The sequence below is a fragment of the Phyllobates terribilis genome, unplaced genomic scaffold (assembly GCF_046119375.1).
Source record: "Phyllobates terribilis strain yellow unplaced genomic scaffold, ASM4611937v1 Scaffold_10__3_contigs__length_209671492, whole genome shotgun sequence".
Classification (NCBI taxonomy): domain Eukaryota; kingdom Metazoa; phylum Chordata; class Amphibia; order Anura; family Dendrobatidae; genus Phyllobates; species Phyllobates terribilis.
In genome coordinates, this window is record NW_027362770.1 from 190,035,924 (window position 1) to 190,055,376 (window position 19,453).

General features: G+C 58.6%; 1 protein-coding gene across 1 annotated transcript in view; it reads right to left on the reverse strand.

Moving 5' to 3' along the window:
* BMAL2 (basic helix-loop-helix ARNT like 2) overlaps positions 1-19,453 on the reverse strand; it is a 78,225-nt gene that overhangs the window by 3,696 nt on the left and 55,076 nt on the right. The window contains exons 9-14 of the mRNA XM_073650379.1: positions 14,694-14,934; positions 14,411-14,517; positions 8,337-8,487; positions 8,110-8,168; positions 7,917-8,025; positions 7,730-7,811 (exon numbers count right to left, since the gene is read on the reverse strand). Of these exons, the coding sequence (XP_073506480.1) occupies positions 7,730-7,811; positions 7,917-8,025; positions 8,110-8,168; positions 8,337-8,487; positions 14,411-14,517; positions 14,694-14,934 (749 nt within the window). The remainder of the gene's footprint in view (positions 1-7,729; positions 7,812-7,916; positions 8,026-8,109; positions 8,169-8,336; positions 8,488-14,410; positions 14,518-14,693; positions 14,935-19,453) is intronic.

Genomic DNA, 19,453 nt, shown 5'->3' on the forward strand with positions numbered 1-19,453 from the left:
GCTGCTGGAGACCCCCTTCCTCCAAGCTCTTCTAAAATCCTCTGTGCTGCTGGAGACCCCCTTCCTCCAAGCTCTTCTAAAATCCTCTGTGCTGCTGGAGACCCCCTTCCTCCAAGCTATTCTAAAATCCTCTGTGCTGCTGGAGACCTCCTTCCCCAAACCTCTTCTAAAATCCTCTGTGCTGCTGGAGACCCCCTTCCTCTAAGCTCTTCTAAAATCCTCTGTGCTGCTGGAGACCCCCTTCCACTAAGCTCTTCTAAAATCCTCTGTGCTGCTGGCGACCCCCTTCCTCCAAGCTATTCTAAAATCCTCTGTGCTGCTGGAGACCCCCTTCCTCCAAACTATTCTAAAATCCTCTGTGTTGCTGGAGACCCCCTTCCTCCAAACTATTCTAAAATCCTCTGTGCTGCTGGAGACCCCCTTCCTCCAAGCTCTTCTAAAATCCTCTGTGCTGCTGGAGACCCCCTTCCTCCAAGCTCTTCTAAAATCCTCTGTGCTGCTGGAGACCCCCCCCTCACTCTAAGCTCTTCTAAAAATCCTCTGTGCTGCTGGAGACCCCCTTCCTCTAAGCTCTTCTAAAAATCCTCTGTGCTGCTGGAGACCCCCTTCCTCCAAGCTATTCTAAAATCCTCTGTGCTGCTGGAGACCCCCTTCCCCAAACCTCTTCTAAAATCCTCTGTGCTGCTGGAGACCCCCTTCCTCCAAGCCATTCTAAAAATCCTCTGTGCTGCTGGAGACCCCCTTCCTCCAAGCTATTCTAAAATCCTCTGTGCTGCTGGAGACCCCCTTCCCCAAACCTCTTCTAAAATCCTCTGTGCTGCTGGAGACCCCCTTCCTCCAAGCCATTCTAAAATCCTCTGTGCTGCTGGAGACCCCCTTCCTCCAAGCTATTCTAAAATCCTCTGTGCTGCTGGAGACCCCCTTCCCCAAACCTCTTCTAAAATCCTCTGTGCTGCTGGAGACCCCCTTCCTCCAAGCCATTCTGAAATCCTCTGTGCTGCTGGCGACCCCCTTCCTCCAAGCTATTCTAAAATCCTCTGTGCTGCTGGAGACCCCCTTCCTCCAAACTATTCTGAAATCCTCTGTGCTGCTGGAGACCCCCTTCCTCCAAGCTCTTCTAAAATCCTCTGTGCTGCTGGAGACCCCCTTCCTCCAAGCTATTCTAAAATCCTCTGTGCTGCTGGAGACCCCCCCCTCACTCTAAGCTCTTCTAAAAATCCTCTGTGCTGCTGGAAATCCCCTACCTCCAAGCTATTCTAAAATCCTCTGTGCTGCTGGAGACCCCCTTCCTCCAAGCTCTTCTAAAATCCTCTGTGCTGCTGGAGACCTCCTTCCCCAAACCTCTTCTAAAATCCTCTGTGCTGCTGGAGACCCCCTTCCTCTAAGCTATTCTAAAATCCTCTGTGCTGCTGGAGACCCCCTTCCTCCAAGCTATTCTAAAATCCTCTGTGCTGCTGGAGACCCCCTTCCTCCAAACTTTTCTGAAATCCTCTGTGCTGCTGGAGACCCCCTTCCTCCAAGCTCTTCTAAAATCCTCTGTGCTGCTGGAGACCCCCTTCCTCCAAGCTCTTCTAAAATCCTCTGTGCTGCTGGAGACCCCCTTCCTCCAAACTATTCTGAAATCCTCTGTGCTGCTGGAGACCCCCTTCCTCCAAGCTATTCTGAAATCCTCTGTGCTGCTGGAGACCCCCTTCCTCCAAGCTCTTCTAAAATCCTCTGTGCTGCTGGAGACCCCCTTCCTTCAAGCTATTCTGAAATCCTCTGTGCTGCTGGAGACCCCCTTCCTCCAAACTATTCTGAAATCCTCTGTGCTGCTGGAGACCCCCTTCCTCCAAGCTTTTCTGAAATCCTCTGTGCTGCTGGAGACCCCCTTCCTCTAAGCTCTTCTAAAATCCTCTGTGCTGCTGGAGACCCCCTTCCTCCAAGCTCTTCTAAAATCCTCTGTGCTGCTGGAGACCCCCTTCCTCCAAGCTCTTCTAAAATCCTCTGTGCTGCTGGAGACCCCCTTCCTCCAAGCTATTCTGAAATCCTCTGTGCTGCTGGAGACCCCCTTCCTCCAAAGTATTCTGAAATCCTCTGTGCTGCTGGAGACCCCCTTCCTCCAAGCTATTCTGAAATCCTCTGTGCTGCTGGAGACCCCCTTCCTCTAAGCTCTTCTAAAATCCTCTGTGCTGCTGGAGACCCCCTTCCTCTAAGCTATTCTAAAATCCTCTGTGCTGCTGGAGACCCCCTTCCTCTAAGCTATTCTGAAATCCTCTGTGCTGCTGGAGACCCCCTTCCTCCAAGCTATTCTGAAATCCTCTGTGCTGCTGGAGACCCCCTTCCTCTAAGCTCTTCTAAAATCCTCTGTGCTGCTGGAGACCTCCTTCCCCAAACCTCTTCTAAAATCCTCTGTGCTGCTGGAGACCCCCTTCCTCCAAGCTCTTCTAAAATCCTCTGTGCTGCTGGAGACCCCCTTCCTCTAAGCTCTTCTAAAATCCTCTGTGCTGCTGGAGACCCCCTTCCTCCAAGCTATTCTGAAATCCTCTGTGCTGCTGGAGACCCCCTTCCTCCAAGCTATTCTAAAATCCTCTGTGCTGCTGGAGACCCCCATCCTACAAGCCATTCTAAAATCCTCTGTGCTGCTGGAGACCCCCTTCCTCTAAGCTCTTCTAAAATCCTCTGTGCTGCTGGAGACTCCCTTCCTCTAAGCTCTTCTAAAATCCTCTGCGCTGCTGGAGACCCCCATCCTACAAGCCATTCTAAAATCCTCTGTGCTGCTGGAGACCCCCTTCCTCTAAGCTCTTCTAAAATCCTTTGTGCTGCTGGAGACCCCCTTCCTCCAAGCTATTCTAAAATCCTCTGTGCTGCTGGAGACCCCCTTCCTCCAAACTATTCTGAAATCCTCTGTGCTGCTGGAGACCCCCTTCCTCCAAGCTATTCTAAAATCCTCTGTGCTGCTGGAGACCCCCTTCCTCCAAACTATTCTGAAATCCTCTGTGCTGCTGGAGACCCCCTTCCTCCAAGCTCTTCTAAAATCCTCTGTGCTGCTGGAGACCCCCTTCCTCTAAGCTCTTCTAAAATCCTCTGTGCTGCTGGAGACCCCCTTCCTCCAAGCTCTTCTAAAATCCTCTGTGCTGCTGGAGACCCCCTTCCTCCAAGCTATTCTAAAATCCTCTGTGCTGCTGGAGACCCCCTTCCTCCAAGCTATTCTAAAATCCTCTGTGCTGCTGGAGACCCCCATCCTACAAGCCATTCTAAAATCCTCTGTGCTGCTGGAGACCCCCTTCCTCTAAGCTCTTCTAAAATCCTCTGTGCTGCTGGAGACCCCCTTCCTCTAAGCTCTTCTAAAATCCTCTGTGCTGCTGGAGAAACCCATCCTACAAGCCATTCTAAAATCCTCTGTGCTGCTGGAGACCCCCTTCCTCTAAGCTCTTCTAAAATCCTCTGTGCTGCTGGAGACCCCCATCCTCCAAGCCATTCTAAAATCCTCTGTGCTGCTGGAGACCCCCTTCCTCCAAGCTATTCTAAAATCCTCTGTGCTGCTGGAGACCCCCTTCCTCCAAGCTCTTCTAAAATCCTCTGTGCTGCTGGAGACCCCCTTCCTCCAAGCTCTTCTAAAATCCTCTGTGCTGCTGGAGACCCCCTTCCTCCAAGCTATTCTAAAATCCTCTGTGCTGCTGGAGACCTCCTTCCCCAAACCTCTTCTAAAATCCTCTGTGCTGCTGGAGACCCCCTTCCTCTAAGCTCTTCTAAAATCCTCTGTGCTGCTGGAGACCCCCTTCCACTAAGCTCTTCTAAAATCCTCTGTGCTGCTGGCGACCCCCTTCCTCCAAGCTATTCTAAAATCCTCTGTGCTGCTGGAGACCCCCTTCCTCCAAACTATTCTAAAATCCTCTGTGTTGCTGGAGACCCCCTTCCTCCAAACTATTCTAAAATCCTCTGTGCTGCTGGAGACCCCCTTCCTCCAAGCTCTTCTAAAATCCTCTGTGCTGCTGGAGACCCCCTTCCTCCAAGCTCTTCTAAAATCCTCTGTGCTGCTGGAGACCCCCCCCTCACTCTAAGCTCTTCTAAAAATCCTCTGTGCTGCTGGAGACCCCCTTCCTCTAAGCTCTTCTAAAAATCCTCTGTGCTGCTGGAGACCCCCTTCCTCCAAGCTATTCTAAAATCCTCTGTGCTGCTGGAGACCCCCTTCCCCAAACCTCTTCTAAAATCCTCTGTGCTGCTGGAGACCCCCTTCCTCCAAGCCATTCTAAAAATCCTCTGTGCTGCTGGAGACCCCCTTCCTCCAAGCTATTCTAAAATCCTCTGTGCTGCTGGAGACCCCCTTCCCCAAACCTCTTCTAAAATCCTCTGTGCTGCTGGAGACCCCCTTCCTCCAAGCCATTCTAAAATCCTCTGTGCTGCTGGAGACCCCCTTCCTCCAAGCTATTCTAAAATCCTCTGTGCTGCTGGAGACCCCCTTCCCCAAACCTCTTCTAAAATCCTCTGTGCTGCTGGAGACCCCCTTCCTCCAAGCCATTCTGAAATCCTCTGTGCTGCTGGCGACCCCCTTCCTCCAAGCTATTCTAAAATCCTCTGTGCTGCTGGAGACCCCCTTCCTCCAAACTATTCTGAAATCCTCTGTGCTGCTGGAGACCCCCTTCCTCCAAGCTCTTCTAAAATCCTCTGTGCTGCTGGAGACCCCCTTCCTCCAAGCTATTCTAAAATCCTCTGTGCTGCTGGAGACCCCCCCCTCACTCTAAGCTCTTCTAAAAATCCTCTGTGCTGCTGGAAATCCCCTACCTCCAAGCTATTCTAAAATCCTCTGTGCTGCTGGAGACCCCCTTCCTCCAAGCTCTTCTAAAATCCTCTGTGCTGCTGGAGACCTCCTTCCCCAAACCTCTTCTAAAATCCTCTGTGCTGCTGGAGACCCCCTTCCTCTAAGCTATTCTAAAATCCTCTGTGCTGCTGGAGACCCCCTTCCTCCAAGCTATTCTAAAATCCTCTGTGCTGCTGGAGACCCCCTTCCTCCAAACTTTTCTGAAATCCTCTGTGCTGCTGGAGACCCCCTTCCTCCAAGCTCTTCTAAAATCCTCTGTGCTGCTGGAGACCCCCTTCCTCCAAGCTCTTCTAAAATCCTCTGTGCTGCTGGAGACCCCCTTCCTCCAAACTATTCTGAAATCCTCTGTGCTGCTGGAGACCCCCTTCCTCCAAGCTATTCTGAAATCCTCTGTGCTGCTGGAGACCCCCTTCCTCCAAGCTCTTCTAAAATCCTCTGTGCTGCTGGAGACCCCCTTCCTTCAAGCTATTCTGAAATCCTCTGTGCTGCTGGAGACCCCCTTCCTCCAAACTATTCTGAAATCCTCTGTGCTGCTGGAGACCCCCTTCCTCCAAGCTTTTCTGAAATCCTCTGTGCTGCTGGAGACCCCCTTCCTCTAAGCTCTTCTAAAATCCTCTGTGCTGCTGGAGACCCCCTTCCTCCAAGCTCTTCTAAAATCCTCTGTGCTGCTGGAGACCCCCTTCCTCCAAGCTCTTCTAAAATCCTCTGTGCTGCTGGAGACCCCCTTCCTCCAAGCTATTCTGAAATCCTCTGTGCTGCTGGAGACCCCCTTCCTCCAAAGTATTCTGAAATCCTCTGTGCTGCTGGAGACCCCCTTCCTCCAAGCTATTCTGAAATCCTCTGTGCTGCTGGAGACCCCCTTCCTCTAAGCTCTTCTAAAATCCTCTGTGCTGCTGGAGACCCCCTTCCTCTAAGCTATTCTAAAATCCTCTGTGCTGCTGGAGACCCCCTTCCTCTAAGCTATTCTGAAATCCTCTGTGCTGCTGGAGACCCCCTTCCTCCAAGCTATTCTGAAATCCTCTGTGCTGCTGGAGACCCCCTTCCTCTAAGCTCTTCTAAAATCCTCTGTGCTGCTGGAGACCCCCTTCCTCTAAGCTATTCTAAAATCCTCTGTGCTGCTGGAGACCCCCTTCCTCTAAGCTCTTCTAAAATCCTCTGTGCTGCTGGAGACCCCCTTCCTCTAAGCTCTTCTAAAATCCTCTGTGCTGCTGGAAATCCCCTTCCTCCAAGCTCTTCTAAAATCCTCTGTGCTGCTGGAGACCCCCTTCCTCCAAGCTCTTCTAAAATCCTCTGTGCTGCTGGAGACCCCCTTCCTCCAAGCCATTCTAAAATCCTCTGTGCTGCTGGAGACCCCCTTCCTCCAAGCTCTTCTAAAATCCTCTGTGCTGCTGGAAATCCCCTTCCTCCAAGCTATTCTGAAATCCTCTGTGCTGCTGGAGACCCCCTTCCTCCAAGCTATTCTAAAATCCTCTGAGCTGCTGAATACCCCCTTCCTCCAAGCTATTCTGAAATCCTCTGTGCTGCTGGAGACCTCCTTCCCCAAACCTCTTCTAAAATCCTCTGTGCTGCTGGAGACCCCCATCCTCCAAGCCATTCTAAAATCCTCTGTGCTGCTGGAGACCCCCTTCCTCCAAGCTCTTCTAAAATCCTCTGTGCTACTGGAGACCCCCTTCCTCCAAGCTCTTCTAAAATCCTCTGTGCTGCTGGAGACCCCCTTCCTCCAAGCTCTTCTAAAATCCTCTGTGCTACTGGAGACCCCCTTCCTCCAAGCTCTTCTAAAATCCTCTGTGCTGCTGGAGACCCCCTTCCTCCAAGCTCTTCTAAAATCCTCTGTGCTGCTGGAGACCCCCTTCCTCCAAGCTCTTCTAAAATCCTCTGTGCTGCTGGAGACCTCCTTCCTCTAAGCTCTTCTAAAATCCTCTGTGCTGCTGGAGACCCCCTTCCTCCAAGCTCTTCTAAAATCCTCTGTGCTGCTGGAGACCCCCTTCCTCCAAGCTCTTCTAAAATCCTCTGTGCTGCTGGAGACCCCCTTCCTCCAAGCTCTTCTAAAATCCTCTGTGCTGCTGGAGACCCCCTTCCTCCAAGCTCTTCTAAAATCCTCTGTGCTGCTGGAGACCCCCTTCCTCCAAGCTCTTCTGAAATCCTCTGTGCTGCTGGAGACCCCCTTCCTCCAAACTATTCTGAAATCCTCTGTGCTGCTGGAGACCCCCTTCCTCCAAGCTATTCTGAAATCCTCTGTGCTGCTGGAGACCCCCTTCCTCTAAGCTCTTCTAAAATCCTCTGTGCTGCTGGAGACCCCCTTCCTCCAAGCTCTTCTAAAATCCTCTGTGCTGCTGGAGACCCCCTTCCTCCAAGCTATTCTGAAATCCTCTGTGCTGCTGGAAATCCCCTTCCTCCAAGCCATTCTAAAATCCTCTGTGCTGCTGGAGACCCCCTTCCTCCAAGCTCTTCTAAAATCCTCTGTGCTACTGGAGACCCCCTTCCTCCAAGCTCTTCTAAAATCCTCTGTGCTGCTGGAGACCCCCTTCCTCCAAGCTCTTCTAAAAATCCCCTGTGCTGCTGGAGACCCCCTTCCTCCAAGCTCTTCTAAAAATCCCCTGTGCTGCTGGGGGACCTTGTCCCTCCTGCCACCAGACTTCATGACCTCCCAGGAGATCAGTAAACTCCTCTTCTGAAATGCTCTGTGCTGCTGAGAACCTGATTTCGACCAGGTTACTCAATTGCCTCCCGAAGATCAGTATATTTTTCTCCTTAAATACTCTGTGCGGCTGACTTTCCCACTTCTGTCATCATGTTTCATGAGCTCCTCCTTGCCCCCATTCCCAAAAGAACAGCCTTATGACTCTCCTGAAATACTTTGTGCTGCAGAGAGGGGGAGGGGGGGGGAATGAGGAGACAGATCAAAAATGTAGAAGAGTGAATCCACACCTCGCATGGCGGCAGGGCTGAGGGCGACTTCTTCAGAGGATGGCTGGGACTTGTGTTGCCATTGAACGGTGGGGAATGCAACCTGCGGATGAGAGGAGATGATGAGAGTTCTTCTTCTGATGTCGGATAAGCCTGTAGTTCCGCACTGTAACTGTAGGGGGAGTGAGAGGCCATCAGGTGGTCCCACCTCTGCAGTTCCACGATCTGCTTTGCGATCTCCCTGCCGATGTTGGCGGCCCCGAGCAGCGTCCCGCTGGACATCCCCGGCACGTTGATGAAGGAACGCTTGGAACCATCTGCAAGGAACAAAAAAAAAAAAACCCATAACATGGAGCGGCCACGTCTCATGGTCCAGGAAAAAATCCACAGGGGTCTCCTACCTTCCGAGGAATGGGAGCTACCGGGGAGGGATGCCGTCTCCAACGACGAACCATGACCTCTGTATCCAAGAAAAATATGTAATAAAACTTAGATGGTGTTGCTGGCCCTTTAAATAATTAAAGGAGCACTCCAGCTTTACAGTAAAGAGGCCACAAAGAACGGAATTAAAACCCATAGAACATGTAAGGGATTATTTTGTTTAGCCCCTGGTATAAAGAGCACTTACGACACCACGGTGTTGCTGGACACGATGTATTCGATGTCTTTGGTCCAAGGGTTGATAAAACTGAACCACTGGCTTTGTAAAATGATGAAGGACCCGTCTTTGGCCTTGAACTTGTACGGATTTGTCAGGATTTTTTCTTTGCTTTGTAAAACTGGTGATTTAAAAAAAAAAAAAAATCCTCATATGCGGGACGGACGAGGCGAGGCAAAGTGCGCGGGGCGGGGGCGAGGCAAAGAGCACGGGCAGGGGGCGAGGCAAAGGGCAGGGGGCGAGGCAAAGAGCACGGGCAGGGGGCGAGGCAAAGAACACGGGCAGGGGGCGAGGCAAAGGGCAGGGGGCGAGGCAAAGGGCAGGGGGCGAGGCAAAGCGCACGGGCAGGGGGCGAGGCAAAGCGCACGGGCAGGGGGCGAGGCAAAGGGCAGGGGGCGAGGCAAAGGGCACGGGCAGGGGGCGAGGCAAAGCGCACGGGACGGGGCGGGGGCGAGGCAAAGCGCACGGGACGGGGCGGGGGCGAGGCAAAGCGCACGGGACGGGGCGGGGGCGAGGCAAAGCGCACGGGACGGGGCGGGGGCGAGGCAAAGCGCACGGGACGGGGGGGGGGCGAGGCAAAGCGCACGGGACGGGGGGGGGGCGAGGCAAAGCGCACGGGACGGGGGGGGCGAGGCAAAGCGTACGGGACGGGGCGAGGCAAAGAGCGCGGGGCGGGGCGAGGCAAAGCGCGCGGGGCGGGGCGAGGCAAAGCGCGCGGGGCGGGGCGAGGCAAAGCGCGCGGGGCGGGGCGAGGCAAAGCGCGCGGGGCGGGGCGAGGCACAGCGCGCGGGGCGAGGCAAAGCGCGCGGGGCGAGGCAAAGCGCGCGGGGCGGGGCGAGGCAAAGCGCGCGGGGCGGGGCGAGGCAAAGCGCGCGGGGCGGGGCGAGGCAAAGCGCGCGGGGCGGGGGCGAGGCAAAGCGCGCGGGGCGGGGGCGAGGCAAAGCGCGCGGGGCGGGGGCGAGGCAAAGCGCGCGGGGCGGGGGCGAGGCAAAGCGCGCGGGGCGGGGGCGAGGCAAAGCGCGCGGGGCGGGGGCGAGGCAAAGCGCGCGGGGCGGGGGCGAGGCAAAGCGCGCGGGGCGGGGGCGAGGCAAAGCGCGCGGGGCGGGGGCGAGGCAAAGCGCGCGGGGCGGGGGCGAGGCAAAGCGCGCGGGGCGGGGGCGAGGCAAAGCGCGCGGGGCGGGGGCGAGGCAAAGCGCGCGGGACGGGGGCGAGGCAAAGCGCGCGGGGCGGGGGCGAGGCAAAGCGCGCGGGGCGGGGCGGGGGCGAGGCAAAGCGCGCGGGGCGGGGGCGAGGCAAAGCGCGCGGGACGGGGCGGGGGCGAGGCAAAGCGCGCGGGACGGGGCGGGGGCGAGGCAAAGCGCGCGGGACGGGGCGGGGGCGAGGCAAAGCGCGCGGGACGGGGCGGGGGCGAGGCAAAGCGCGCGGGACGGGGCGGGGGCGAGGCAAAGCGCGCGGGACGGGGCGGGGGCGAGGCAAAGCGCGCGGGACGGGGCGGGGGCGAGGCAAAGCGCGCGGGACGGGGCGGGGGCGAGGCAAAGCGCGCGGGACGGGGCGGGGGCGAGGCAAAGCGCGCGGGACGGGGCGGGGGCGAGGCAAAGCGCGCGGGACGGGGCGGGGGCGAGGCAAAGCGCGCGGGACGGGGCGGGGGCGAGGCAAAGCGCGCGGGACGGGGCGGGGGCGAGGCAAAGCGCGCGGGACGGGGCGGGGGCGAGGCAAAGCGCGCGGGACGGGGCGTGGGCGAGGCAAAGCGCGCGGGACGGGGCGGGGGCGAGGCAAAGCGCGCGGGACGGGGCGGGGGCGAGGCAAAGCGCGCGGGACGGGGCGGGGGCGAGGCAAAGCGCGCGGGACGGGGCGGGGGCGAGGCAAAGCGCGCGGGACGGGGCGGGGGCGAGGCAAAGCGCGCGGGACGGGGCGGGGGCGAGGCAAAGCGCGCGGGACGGGGCGGGGGCGAGGCAAAGCGCGCGGGACGGGGCGGGGGCGAGGCAAAGCGCGCGGGACGGGGCGGGGGCGAGGCAAAGCGCGCGGGACGGGGCGGGGGCGAGGCAAAGCGCGCGGGACGGGGCGGGGGCGAGGCAAAGCGCGCGGGACGGGGCGGGGGCGAGGCAAAGCGCGCGGGGGCGGGGGCGAGGCAAAGCGCGCGGGGGCGGGGCGGGGGCGAGGCAAAGCGCACGGGGGCGGGGCGGGGGCGAGGCAAAGCGCGCGGGGCGGGGCGAGGCAAAGCGCGCGGGGCGGGGCGAGGCAAAGCGCGCGGGGCGGGGGCGAGGCAAAGCGCGCGGGGCGAGGCAAAGCGCGCGGGGCGAGGCAAAGCGCGCGGGACGGGGGCGAGGAAAAGCGCGCGGGGCGGGGGCGAGGCAAAGCGCGCGGGGCGGGGGCGAGGCAAAGCGCACGGGGCGGGGCGGGGGCGAGGCAAAGCGCACGGGGCGGGGGCGAGGCAAAGCGCACGGGGCGGGGCGAGGCAAAGCGCGCGGGGCGGGGGCGAGGCAAAGCGCGCGGGGCGGGGGCGAGGCAAAGCGCGCGGGGCGGGGGCGAGGCAAAGCGCGCGGGGCGGGGGCGAGGCAAAGCGCGCGGGGCGGGGGCGAGGCAAAGCGCGCGGGGCGGGGGCGAGGCAAAGCGCGCGGGGCGGGGGCGAGGCAAAGCGCGCGGGGCGGGGGCGAGGCAAAGCGCGCGGGGGCGAGGCAAAGGGCACGGGGGCGAGGCAAAGGGCACGGGGGCGAGGCAAAGGGCACGGGGGCGAGGCAAAGGGCACGGGGGCGAGGCAAAGGGCACGGGGCGAGGCAAAGGGCACGGGGGCGAGGCAAAGGGCACGGGGGCGAGGCAAAGGGCACGGGGGCGAGGCAAAGGGCACGGGGGCGAGGCAAAGGGCACGGGGGCGAGGCAAAGGGCAGGGGGCGAGGCAAAGGGCAGGGGGCGAGGCAAAGGGCGAGGCAAAGGGCAGGGGGCGAGGCAAAGGGCAGGGGGCGAGGCAAAGGGCAGGGGGCGAGGCAAAGGGCAGGGGGCGAGGCAAAGGGCAGGGGGCGAGGCAAAGGGCAGGGGGCGAGGCAAAGGGCAGGGGGCGAGGCAAAGGGCAGGGGGCGAGGCAAAGGGCAGGGGGCGAGGCAAAGGGCAGGGGGCGAGGCAAAGGGCAGGGGGCGAGGCAAAGGGCAGGGGGCGAGGCAAAGGGCAGGGGGCGAGGCAAAGGGCAGGGGGCGAGGCAAAGGGCAGGGGGCGAGGCAAAGGGCAGGGGGCGAGGCAAAGGGCAGGGGGCGAGGCAAAGGGCAGGGGGCGAGGCAAAGGGCAGGGGGCGAGGCAAAGGGCAGGGGGCGAGGCAAAGGGCAGGGGGCGAGGCAAAGGGCAGGGGGCGAGGCAAAGGGCAGGGGGCGAGGCAAAGGGCAGGGGGCGAGGCAAAGCGCACGGGGCGAGGCAAAGCGCACGGGGCGAGGCAAAGCGCACGGGGCGAGGCAAAGCGCACGGGGCGAGGCAAAGCGCACGGGGCGAGGCAAAGCGCACGGGGCGAGGCAAAGCGCAGGGGGCGAGGCAAAGCGCACGGGCAGGGGGCGAGGCAAAGCGCACGGGCAGGGGGCGAGGCAAAGCGCACGGGCAGGGGGCGAGGCAAAGCGCACGGGCAGGGGGCGAGGCAAAGCGCACGGGCAGGGGGCGAGGCAAAGCGCACGGGCAGGGGGCGAGGCAAAGCGCACGGGCAGGGGGCGAGGCAAAGCGCACGGGCAGGGGGCGAGGCAAAGCGCACGGGCAGGGGGCGAGGCAAAGCGCACGGGCAGGGGGCGAGGCAAAGCGCACGGGCAGGGGGCGAGGCAAAGCGCACGGGCAGGGGGCGAGGCAAAGCGCACGGGCAGGGGGCGAGGCAAAGCGCACGGGCAGGGGGCGAGGCAAAGCGCACGGGCAGGGGGCGAGGCAAAGCGCACGGGCAGGGGGCGAGGCAAAGCGCACGGGCAGGGGGCGAGGCAAAGCGCACGGGCAGGGGGCGAGGCAAAGCGCACGGGCAGGGGGCGAGGCAAAGCGCACGGGCAGGGGGCGAGGCAAAGCGCACGGGCAGGGGGCGAGGCAAAGCGCACGGGCAGGGGGCGAGGCAAAGCGCACGGGCAGGGGGCGAGGCAAAGCGCACGGGCAGGGGGCGAGGCAAAGCGCACGGGCAGGGGGCGAGGCAAAGCGCACGGGCAGGGGGCGAGGCGGAAAATTTGAAAGATGTACTTAGAAGATGTCATCATAAGTGGAAACTGTACAATAGATTTACATGAGTGAGATCCAAGTGGGGCATGTAAGCAGAAGCGAGATCCGCGTGGGCGGGGTTAGCAGCAGAAGCGAGATCCGCGTGGGCGGGGTTAGCAGCAGAAGCGAGATCCGCGTGGGCGGGGTTAGCAGCAGAAGCGAGATCCGCGTGGGCGGGGTTAGCAGCAGAAGCGAGATCCGCGTGGGCGGGGTTAGCAGCAGAAGCGAGACCCGCGTGGGCGGGGTTAGCAGCAGAAGCGAGATCCGCGTGGGCGGGGTTAGCAGCAGAAGCGAGATCCGCGTGGGCGGGGTTAGCAGCAGAAGCGAGATCCGCGTGGGCGGGGTTAGCAGCAGCAAGATCCGCGTGGGCGGGGTTAGAAGCCAGATCAGCATGGGACGGACAAAGATTAAAGCAAATCGCCTCTCAGACATTAATTCTTTCAAACTTTCTTTTTAAGCAATTAAATAAAAATTACAGGGTATAACTTCCTGATCCCTAGGGGTCCAAATGCTGGTACCCCCCAACTGTTGGGGCGGTGAACGGTCATCAGCATTGCCGCTCCCTTTATTCTTAATTGGGGAGAGTCCGCTAACTCCGGTGCTCCCACGACAGACCAAGCCCTCCACCTCACGACAGACCAAGCCCTCCCCACACGACAGACCAAGCCCTCCCCACACGACAGACCAAGCCCTCCCCACACGACAGACCAAGCCCTCCCCACACGACAGACCAAGCCCTCCCCACACGACAGACCAAGCCCTCCCCACACGACAGACCAAGCCCTCCCCACACGACAGACCAAGCCCTCCCCACACGACAGACCAAGCCCTCCCCACACGACAGACCAAGCCCTCCCCACACGACAGACCAAGCCCTCCCCACACGACAGACCAAGCCCTCCCCACACGACAGACCAAGCCCTCCCCACACGACAGACCAAGCCCTCCCCACACGACAGACCAAGCCCTCCCCACACGACAGACCAAGCCCTCCCCACACGACAGACCAAGCCCTCCCCACACGACAGACCAAGCCCTCCCCACACGACAGACCAAGCCCTCCCCACACGACAGACCAAGCCCTCCCCACACGACAGACCAAGCCCTCCCCACACGACAGACCAAACCCTCCCCACACGACAGACCAAACCCTCCCCACACGACAGACCAAACCCTCCCCACACGACAGACCAAACCCTCCCCACACGACAGACCAAACCCTCCCCACACGACAGACCAAACCCTCCCCACACGACAGACCAAACCCTCCCCACACGACAGACCAAACCCTCCCCACACGACAGACCAAACCCTCCCCACACGACAGACCAAGCCCTCCCCACACGACAGACCAAGCCCTCCCCACACGACAGACCAAGCCCTCCCCACACGACAGACCAAGCCCTCCCCTCACGACAGACCAAGCCCTCCCCTCACGACAGACCAAGCCCTCCCCTCACGACAGACCAAGCCCTCCCCTCACGACAGACCAAGCCCTCCCCTCACGACAGACCAAGCCCTCCCCTCACGACAGACCAAGCCCTCCCCTCACGACAGACCAAGCCCTCCCCTCACGACAGACCAAGCCCTCCCCTCACGACAGACCAAGCCCTCCCCTCACGACAGACCAAGCCCTCCCCTCACGACAGACCAAGCCCTCCCCTCACGACAGACCAAGCCCTCCCCTCACGACAGACCAAGCCCTCCCCTCACGACAGACCAAGCCCTCCCCTCACGACAGACCAAGCCCTCCCCTCACGACAGACCAAGCCCTCCCCTCACGACAGACCAAGCCCTCCCCTCACGACAGACCAAGGAATGAAACGTGATGGTACACGCACCGGTTTTATGTTGTTCGGTGAGATGGCCATGGTCGTCCGGATGGAAGTGTTCGTAGCAGGACGTGCCGAGAAGCTCCTGTGGAAGATAACCTAAAATGGCTGTAGCTCTGGAGGGAGAGAATATTGTATTTCGATGCATAAATAAGCAGCAAAATGCAACACAAAAAAAAAAGATTGGAATATTTGATTTAAAAAAAAAATTAAAATTTATTTTTGGACATTTTAGATTTCGGACCCCTCTCCCCCAGTAGGCGGAGATTCGACCCGTGAATGTTCGTCTTACCGTTGATCTACATAGACAAATTTACCATCCATGGTATAGCGGGTGACAAACTCTGCGGGTCTCACTCTGATTTCCGCGGTGCTCTGCGGCACGATGTACGGATGCAACCGACCGATGGCCACGAGGCACCTGAAGTTATACGCCTCTTTGTCTTCTTCGCAGTCCTCTTTAACCCCTACTTCGCTGGAATGGCAGGTCTTCAGGTACCCCGTGCAATGGATGGTGCAGTATCGCCGGTGCTCTGTGACAACGGAAGGTCCAGGTGAGAAAAATGCGGCAAAATACAGAGCCCTCTGGTGGTAGAAAGTGGTACTGTAATGTAATCAGTGAGGGGTCCTCTGGTGATAGAAAGTGGTACTGTAATGTAAATCAGTGTGAGGCCCTCTGGTGGTAGAAATTGGTACTGTAATGTAATCAGTGCGGGGCCCTCTGGTGGTAGAAATTGGTACTGTAATGTAATCAGTGAGGGGTCCTCTGGTGATAGAAAGTGGTACTGTAATGTAATCAGTGTGAGGCCCTCTGGTGGTAGAAATTGGTACTGTAATGTAATCAGTGTGGGGTCCTCTGGTGGCAGACAGCGGTGGTGTAATGTAATCAGTGCGGGGCCCTCTGGTGGCAGACAGCGGTGGTGTAATGTAATCAGTGTGGGTCCCTCTGGTGGCAGACAGCGGTGGTGTAATGTAGTCAGTGTGGAGCCCTCTGAAGGCAGACAGCAGTGGTGTAATGTAATCAGTGTGAGGCCCTCTGGAGGCAGACAGCGGTGGTGTAATGTAATCAGTGTGGAGCCCTCTGGAGGCAGACAGCGGTGGTGTAATGTAATCAGTGTGGCGCCCTCTGGTGGCAGACAGCGGTGGTGTAATGTAATCCGTGTGGAGCCCTCTGGTGGCAGAAAGCCGTGGTGAAATGTAATCAGTGTGGAGCCCTCTGGTGGCAAACAGCAGTGGTGTAAGGGATGTAAGCAGTGTGGAGCCCTCTGGTGGCAGACAGCCGTGATGTAATGTAAGCAGTATGGGTCCCTCTGGAGGCAGACAGCAGTGGTGTAATGTAATCAGTGTGGCGCCCTCTGGAGGCAGACAGCAGTGGTGTAATGTAATCAGTGTGGAGCCCTCTGGTGGCAGACAGCAGTGGTGTAATGTAATCAGTGTGGCGCCCTCTGGAGGCAGACAGCAGTGGTGTAATGTAATCAGTGTGGCGCCCTCTGGTGGCAGACAGCGGTGGTGTAATGTAATCAGTGTGGAGCCCTCTGGTGGCAGACAGCAATGGTGTAAGGGATGTAATCAGTGTGGAGCCCTCTGGAGGCAGACAGCGGTGGTGTAATGTAATCAGTGTGGGTCCCTCTGGTGGCAGACAGCGGTGGTGTCATGTAATCAGTGTGAGGCCCTCTGGAGGCAGACAGCGGTGGTGTAATGTAATCAGTGTGGAGCCCTCTGGTGGCAGACAGCCGTGGTGTAATGTAATCAGTGTGGAGCCCTCTGGTGGCAGACAGCGGTGGTGTAATGTAATCAGTGTGGAGCCCTCTGGAGGCAGACAGCAGTGGTGTAATGTAATCAGTGTGAGGCCCTCTGGTTGCGGACAGCAGTGGTGTAATGTAATCAGTGTGTGGCCCTCTGGAGGCAGACAGCGGTGGTGTAATGTAGTCAGTGTGGAGCCCTCTGGAGGCAGACAGCAGTGGTGTCATGTAATCAGTGTGGGTCCCTCTGGTTGCGGACAGCAGTGGTGTAATGTAATCAGTGTGAGGCCCTCGGGAGGCAGACAGCGGTGGTGTAATGTAATCAGTGTGGAGCCCTCTGGAGGCAGACAGCAGTGGTGTAATGTAATCAGTGTAAGGCCCTCTGGAGGCAGAGAGCGGTGGTGTAATGTAATCAGTGTGGGGTCCTCTGGTGGCAGACAGCAGTGGTGTAATGTAATCAGTGTGGAGCCCTCTGGAGGCAGACAGCAGTGGTGTCATGTAATCAGTGTGGGGTCCTCTGGTGGCAGACAGCAGTGGTGTAATGTAATCAGTGTGGAGCCCTCTGGTGGCAGACAGCGGTGGTGTCATGTAATCAGTGTGGAGCCCTCTGGAGGCAGACAGCGGTGGTGTAATGTAATCAGTGTGGAGCCCTCTGGTGGCAGACAGCGGTGGTGTAATGTAATCAGTGTGGAGCCCTCTGGAGGCAGACAGCAGTGGTGTAATGTAATCAGTGTGAGGCCCTCTGGTTGCGGACAGCAGTGGTGTAATGTAATCAGTGTGAGGCCCTCTGGAGGCAGACAGCGGTGGTGTAATGTAGTCAGTGTGGAGCCCTCTGGAGGCAGACAGCAGTGGTGTCATGTAATCAGTGTGGGTCCCTCTGGTTGCGGACAGCAGTGGTGTAATGTAATCAGTGTGAGGCCCTCGGGAGGCAGACAGCGGTGGTGTCATGTAATCAGTGTGGAGCCCTCTGGAGGCAGACAGCGGTCGTGTAATGTAATCAGTGTGAGGCCCTCTGGTGGCAGACAGCGGTGGTGTAATGTAATCAGTGTGGAGCCCTCTGGTGGCAGAAAGCGGTGGTGTAATGTAATCAGTGTGGAGCCCTCTGGTGGCAGACAGCGGAGGTATAATGTAATCAGTGTGGAGGCCTCTGGTGGCAGAAAGCGGTGGTGTAATGTAATCAGTGTGGAGCCCTCTGGTGGCAGACAGCGGTGGTGTAATGTAATCAGTGTGGAGCCCTCTGGTGGCAGACAGCAGTGGTGTCATGTAATAAGTGCAGGGCCCCCTGGTAGCAGACAGCGGAGGTGTAATGTAATCAGTGTGGGGTCCTCTGGTGGCAGACAGCGGTGGTGTAATGTAATCAGTGTGGAGCCCTCTGGTGGCAGACAGCAATGGTGTAAGGGATGTAATCAGTGTGGAGCCCTCTGGAGGCAGACAGCGGTGGTGTAATGTAATCAGTGTGGGGTCCTCTGGTGGCAGACAGTGGTGGTGTAATGTAATCAGTGTGGAGCCCTCTGGAGGCAGACAGCGGTGGTGTAATGTAATCAGTGTGGCGCCCTCTGGTGGCAGACAGCGGTGGTGTAATGTAATCCGTGTGGAGCCCTCTGGTGGCAGAAAGCCGTGGTGAAATGTAATCAGTGTGGAGCCCTCTGGTGGCAAACAGCAGTGGTGTAAGGGATGTAAGCAGTGTGGAGCCCTCTGGTGGCAGACAGCCGTGATGTAATGTAAGCAGTATGGGTCCCTCTGGAGGCAGACAGCAGTGGTGTAATGTAATCAGTGTGGCGCCCTCTGGAGGCAGACAGCAGTGGTGTAATGTAATCAGTGTGGAGCCCTCTGGTGGCAGACAGCAGTGGTGTAATGTAATCAGTGTGGCGCCCTCTGGAGGCAGACAGCAGTGGTGTAATGTAATCAGTGTGGCGCCCTCTGGTGGCAGACAGCGGTGGTGTAATGTAATCAGTGTGGAGCCCTCTGGTGGCAGACAGCAATGGTGTAAGGGATGTAATCAGTGTGGAGCCCTCTGGAGGCAGACAGCGGTGGTGTAATGTAATCAGTGTGGGTCCCTCTGGTGGCAGACAGCGGTGGTGTCATGTAATCAGTGTGAGGCCCTCTGGAGGCAGACAGCGGTGGTGTAATGTAATCAGTGTGGAGCCCTCTGGTGGCAGACAGCCGTGGTGTAATGTAATCAGTGTGGAGCCCTCTGGTGGCAGACAGCGGTGGTGTAATGTAATCAGTGTGGAGCCCTCTGGAGGCAGACAGCAGTGGTGTAATGTAATCAGTGTGAGGCCCTCTGGTTGCGGACAGCAGTGGTGTAATGTAATCAGTGTGTGGCCCTCTGGAGGCAGACAGCGGTGGTGTAATGTAGTCAGTGTGGAGCCCTCTGGAGGCAGACAGCAGTGGTGTCATGTAATCAGTGTGGGTCCCTCTGGTTGCGGACAGCAGTGGTGTAATGTAATCAGTGTGAGGCCCTCGGGAGGCAGACAGCGGTGGTGTAATGTAATCAGTGTGGAGCCCTCTGGAGGCAGACAGCAGTGGTGTAATGTAATCAGTGTAAGGCCCTCTGGAGGCAGAGAGCGGTGGTGTAATGTAATCAGTGTGGGGTCCTCTGGTGGCAGACAGCAGTGGTGTAATGTAATCAGTGTGGAGCCCTCTGGAGGCAGACAGCAGTGGTGTCATGTAATCAGTGTGGGGTCCTCTGGTGGCAGACAGCAGTGGTGTAATGTAATCAGTGTGGAGCCCTCTGGTGGCAGACAGCGGTGGTGTCATGTAATCAGTGTGGAGCCCTCTGGAGGCAGACAGCGGTGGTGTAATGTAATCAGTGTGGAGCCCTCTGGTGGCAGACAGCGGTGGTGTAATGTAATCAGTGTGGAGCCCTCTGGAGGCAGACAGCAGTGGTGTAATGTAATCAGTGTGAGGCCCTCTGGTTGCGGACAGCAGTGGTGTAATGTAATCAGTGTGAGGCCCTCTGGAGGCAGACAGCGGTGGTGTAATGTAGTCAGTGTGGAGCCCTCTGGAGGCAGACAGCAGTGGTGTCATGTAATCAGTGTGGGTCCCTCTGGTTGCGGACAGCAGTGGTGTAATGTAATCAGTGTGAGGCCCTCGGGAGGCAGACAGCGGTGGTGTCATGTAATCAGTGTGGAGCCCTCTGGAGGCAGACAGCGGTCGTGTAATGTAATCAGTGTGAGGCCCTCTGGTGGCAGACAGCGGTGGTGTAATGTAATCAGTGTGGAGCCCTCTGGTGGCAGAAAGCGGTGGTGTAATGTAATCAGTGTGGAGCCCTCTGGTGGCAGACAGCGGAGGTATAATGTAATCAGTG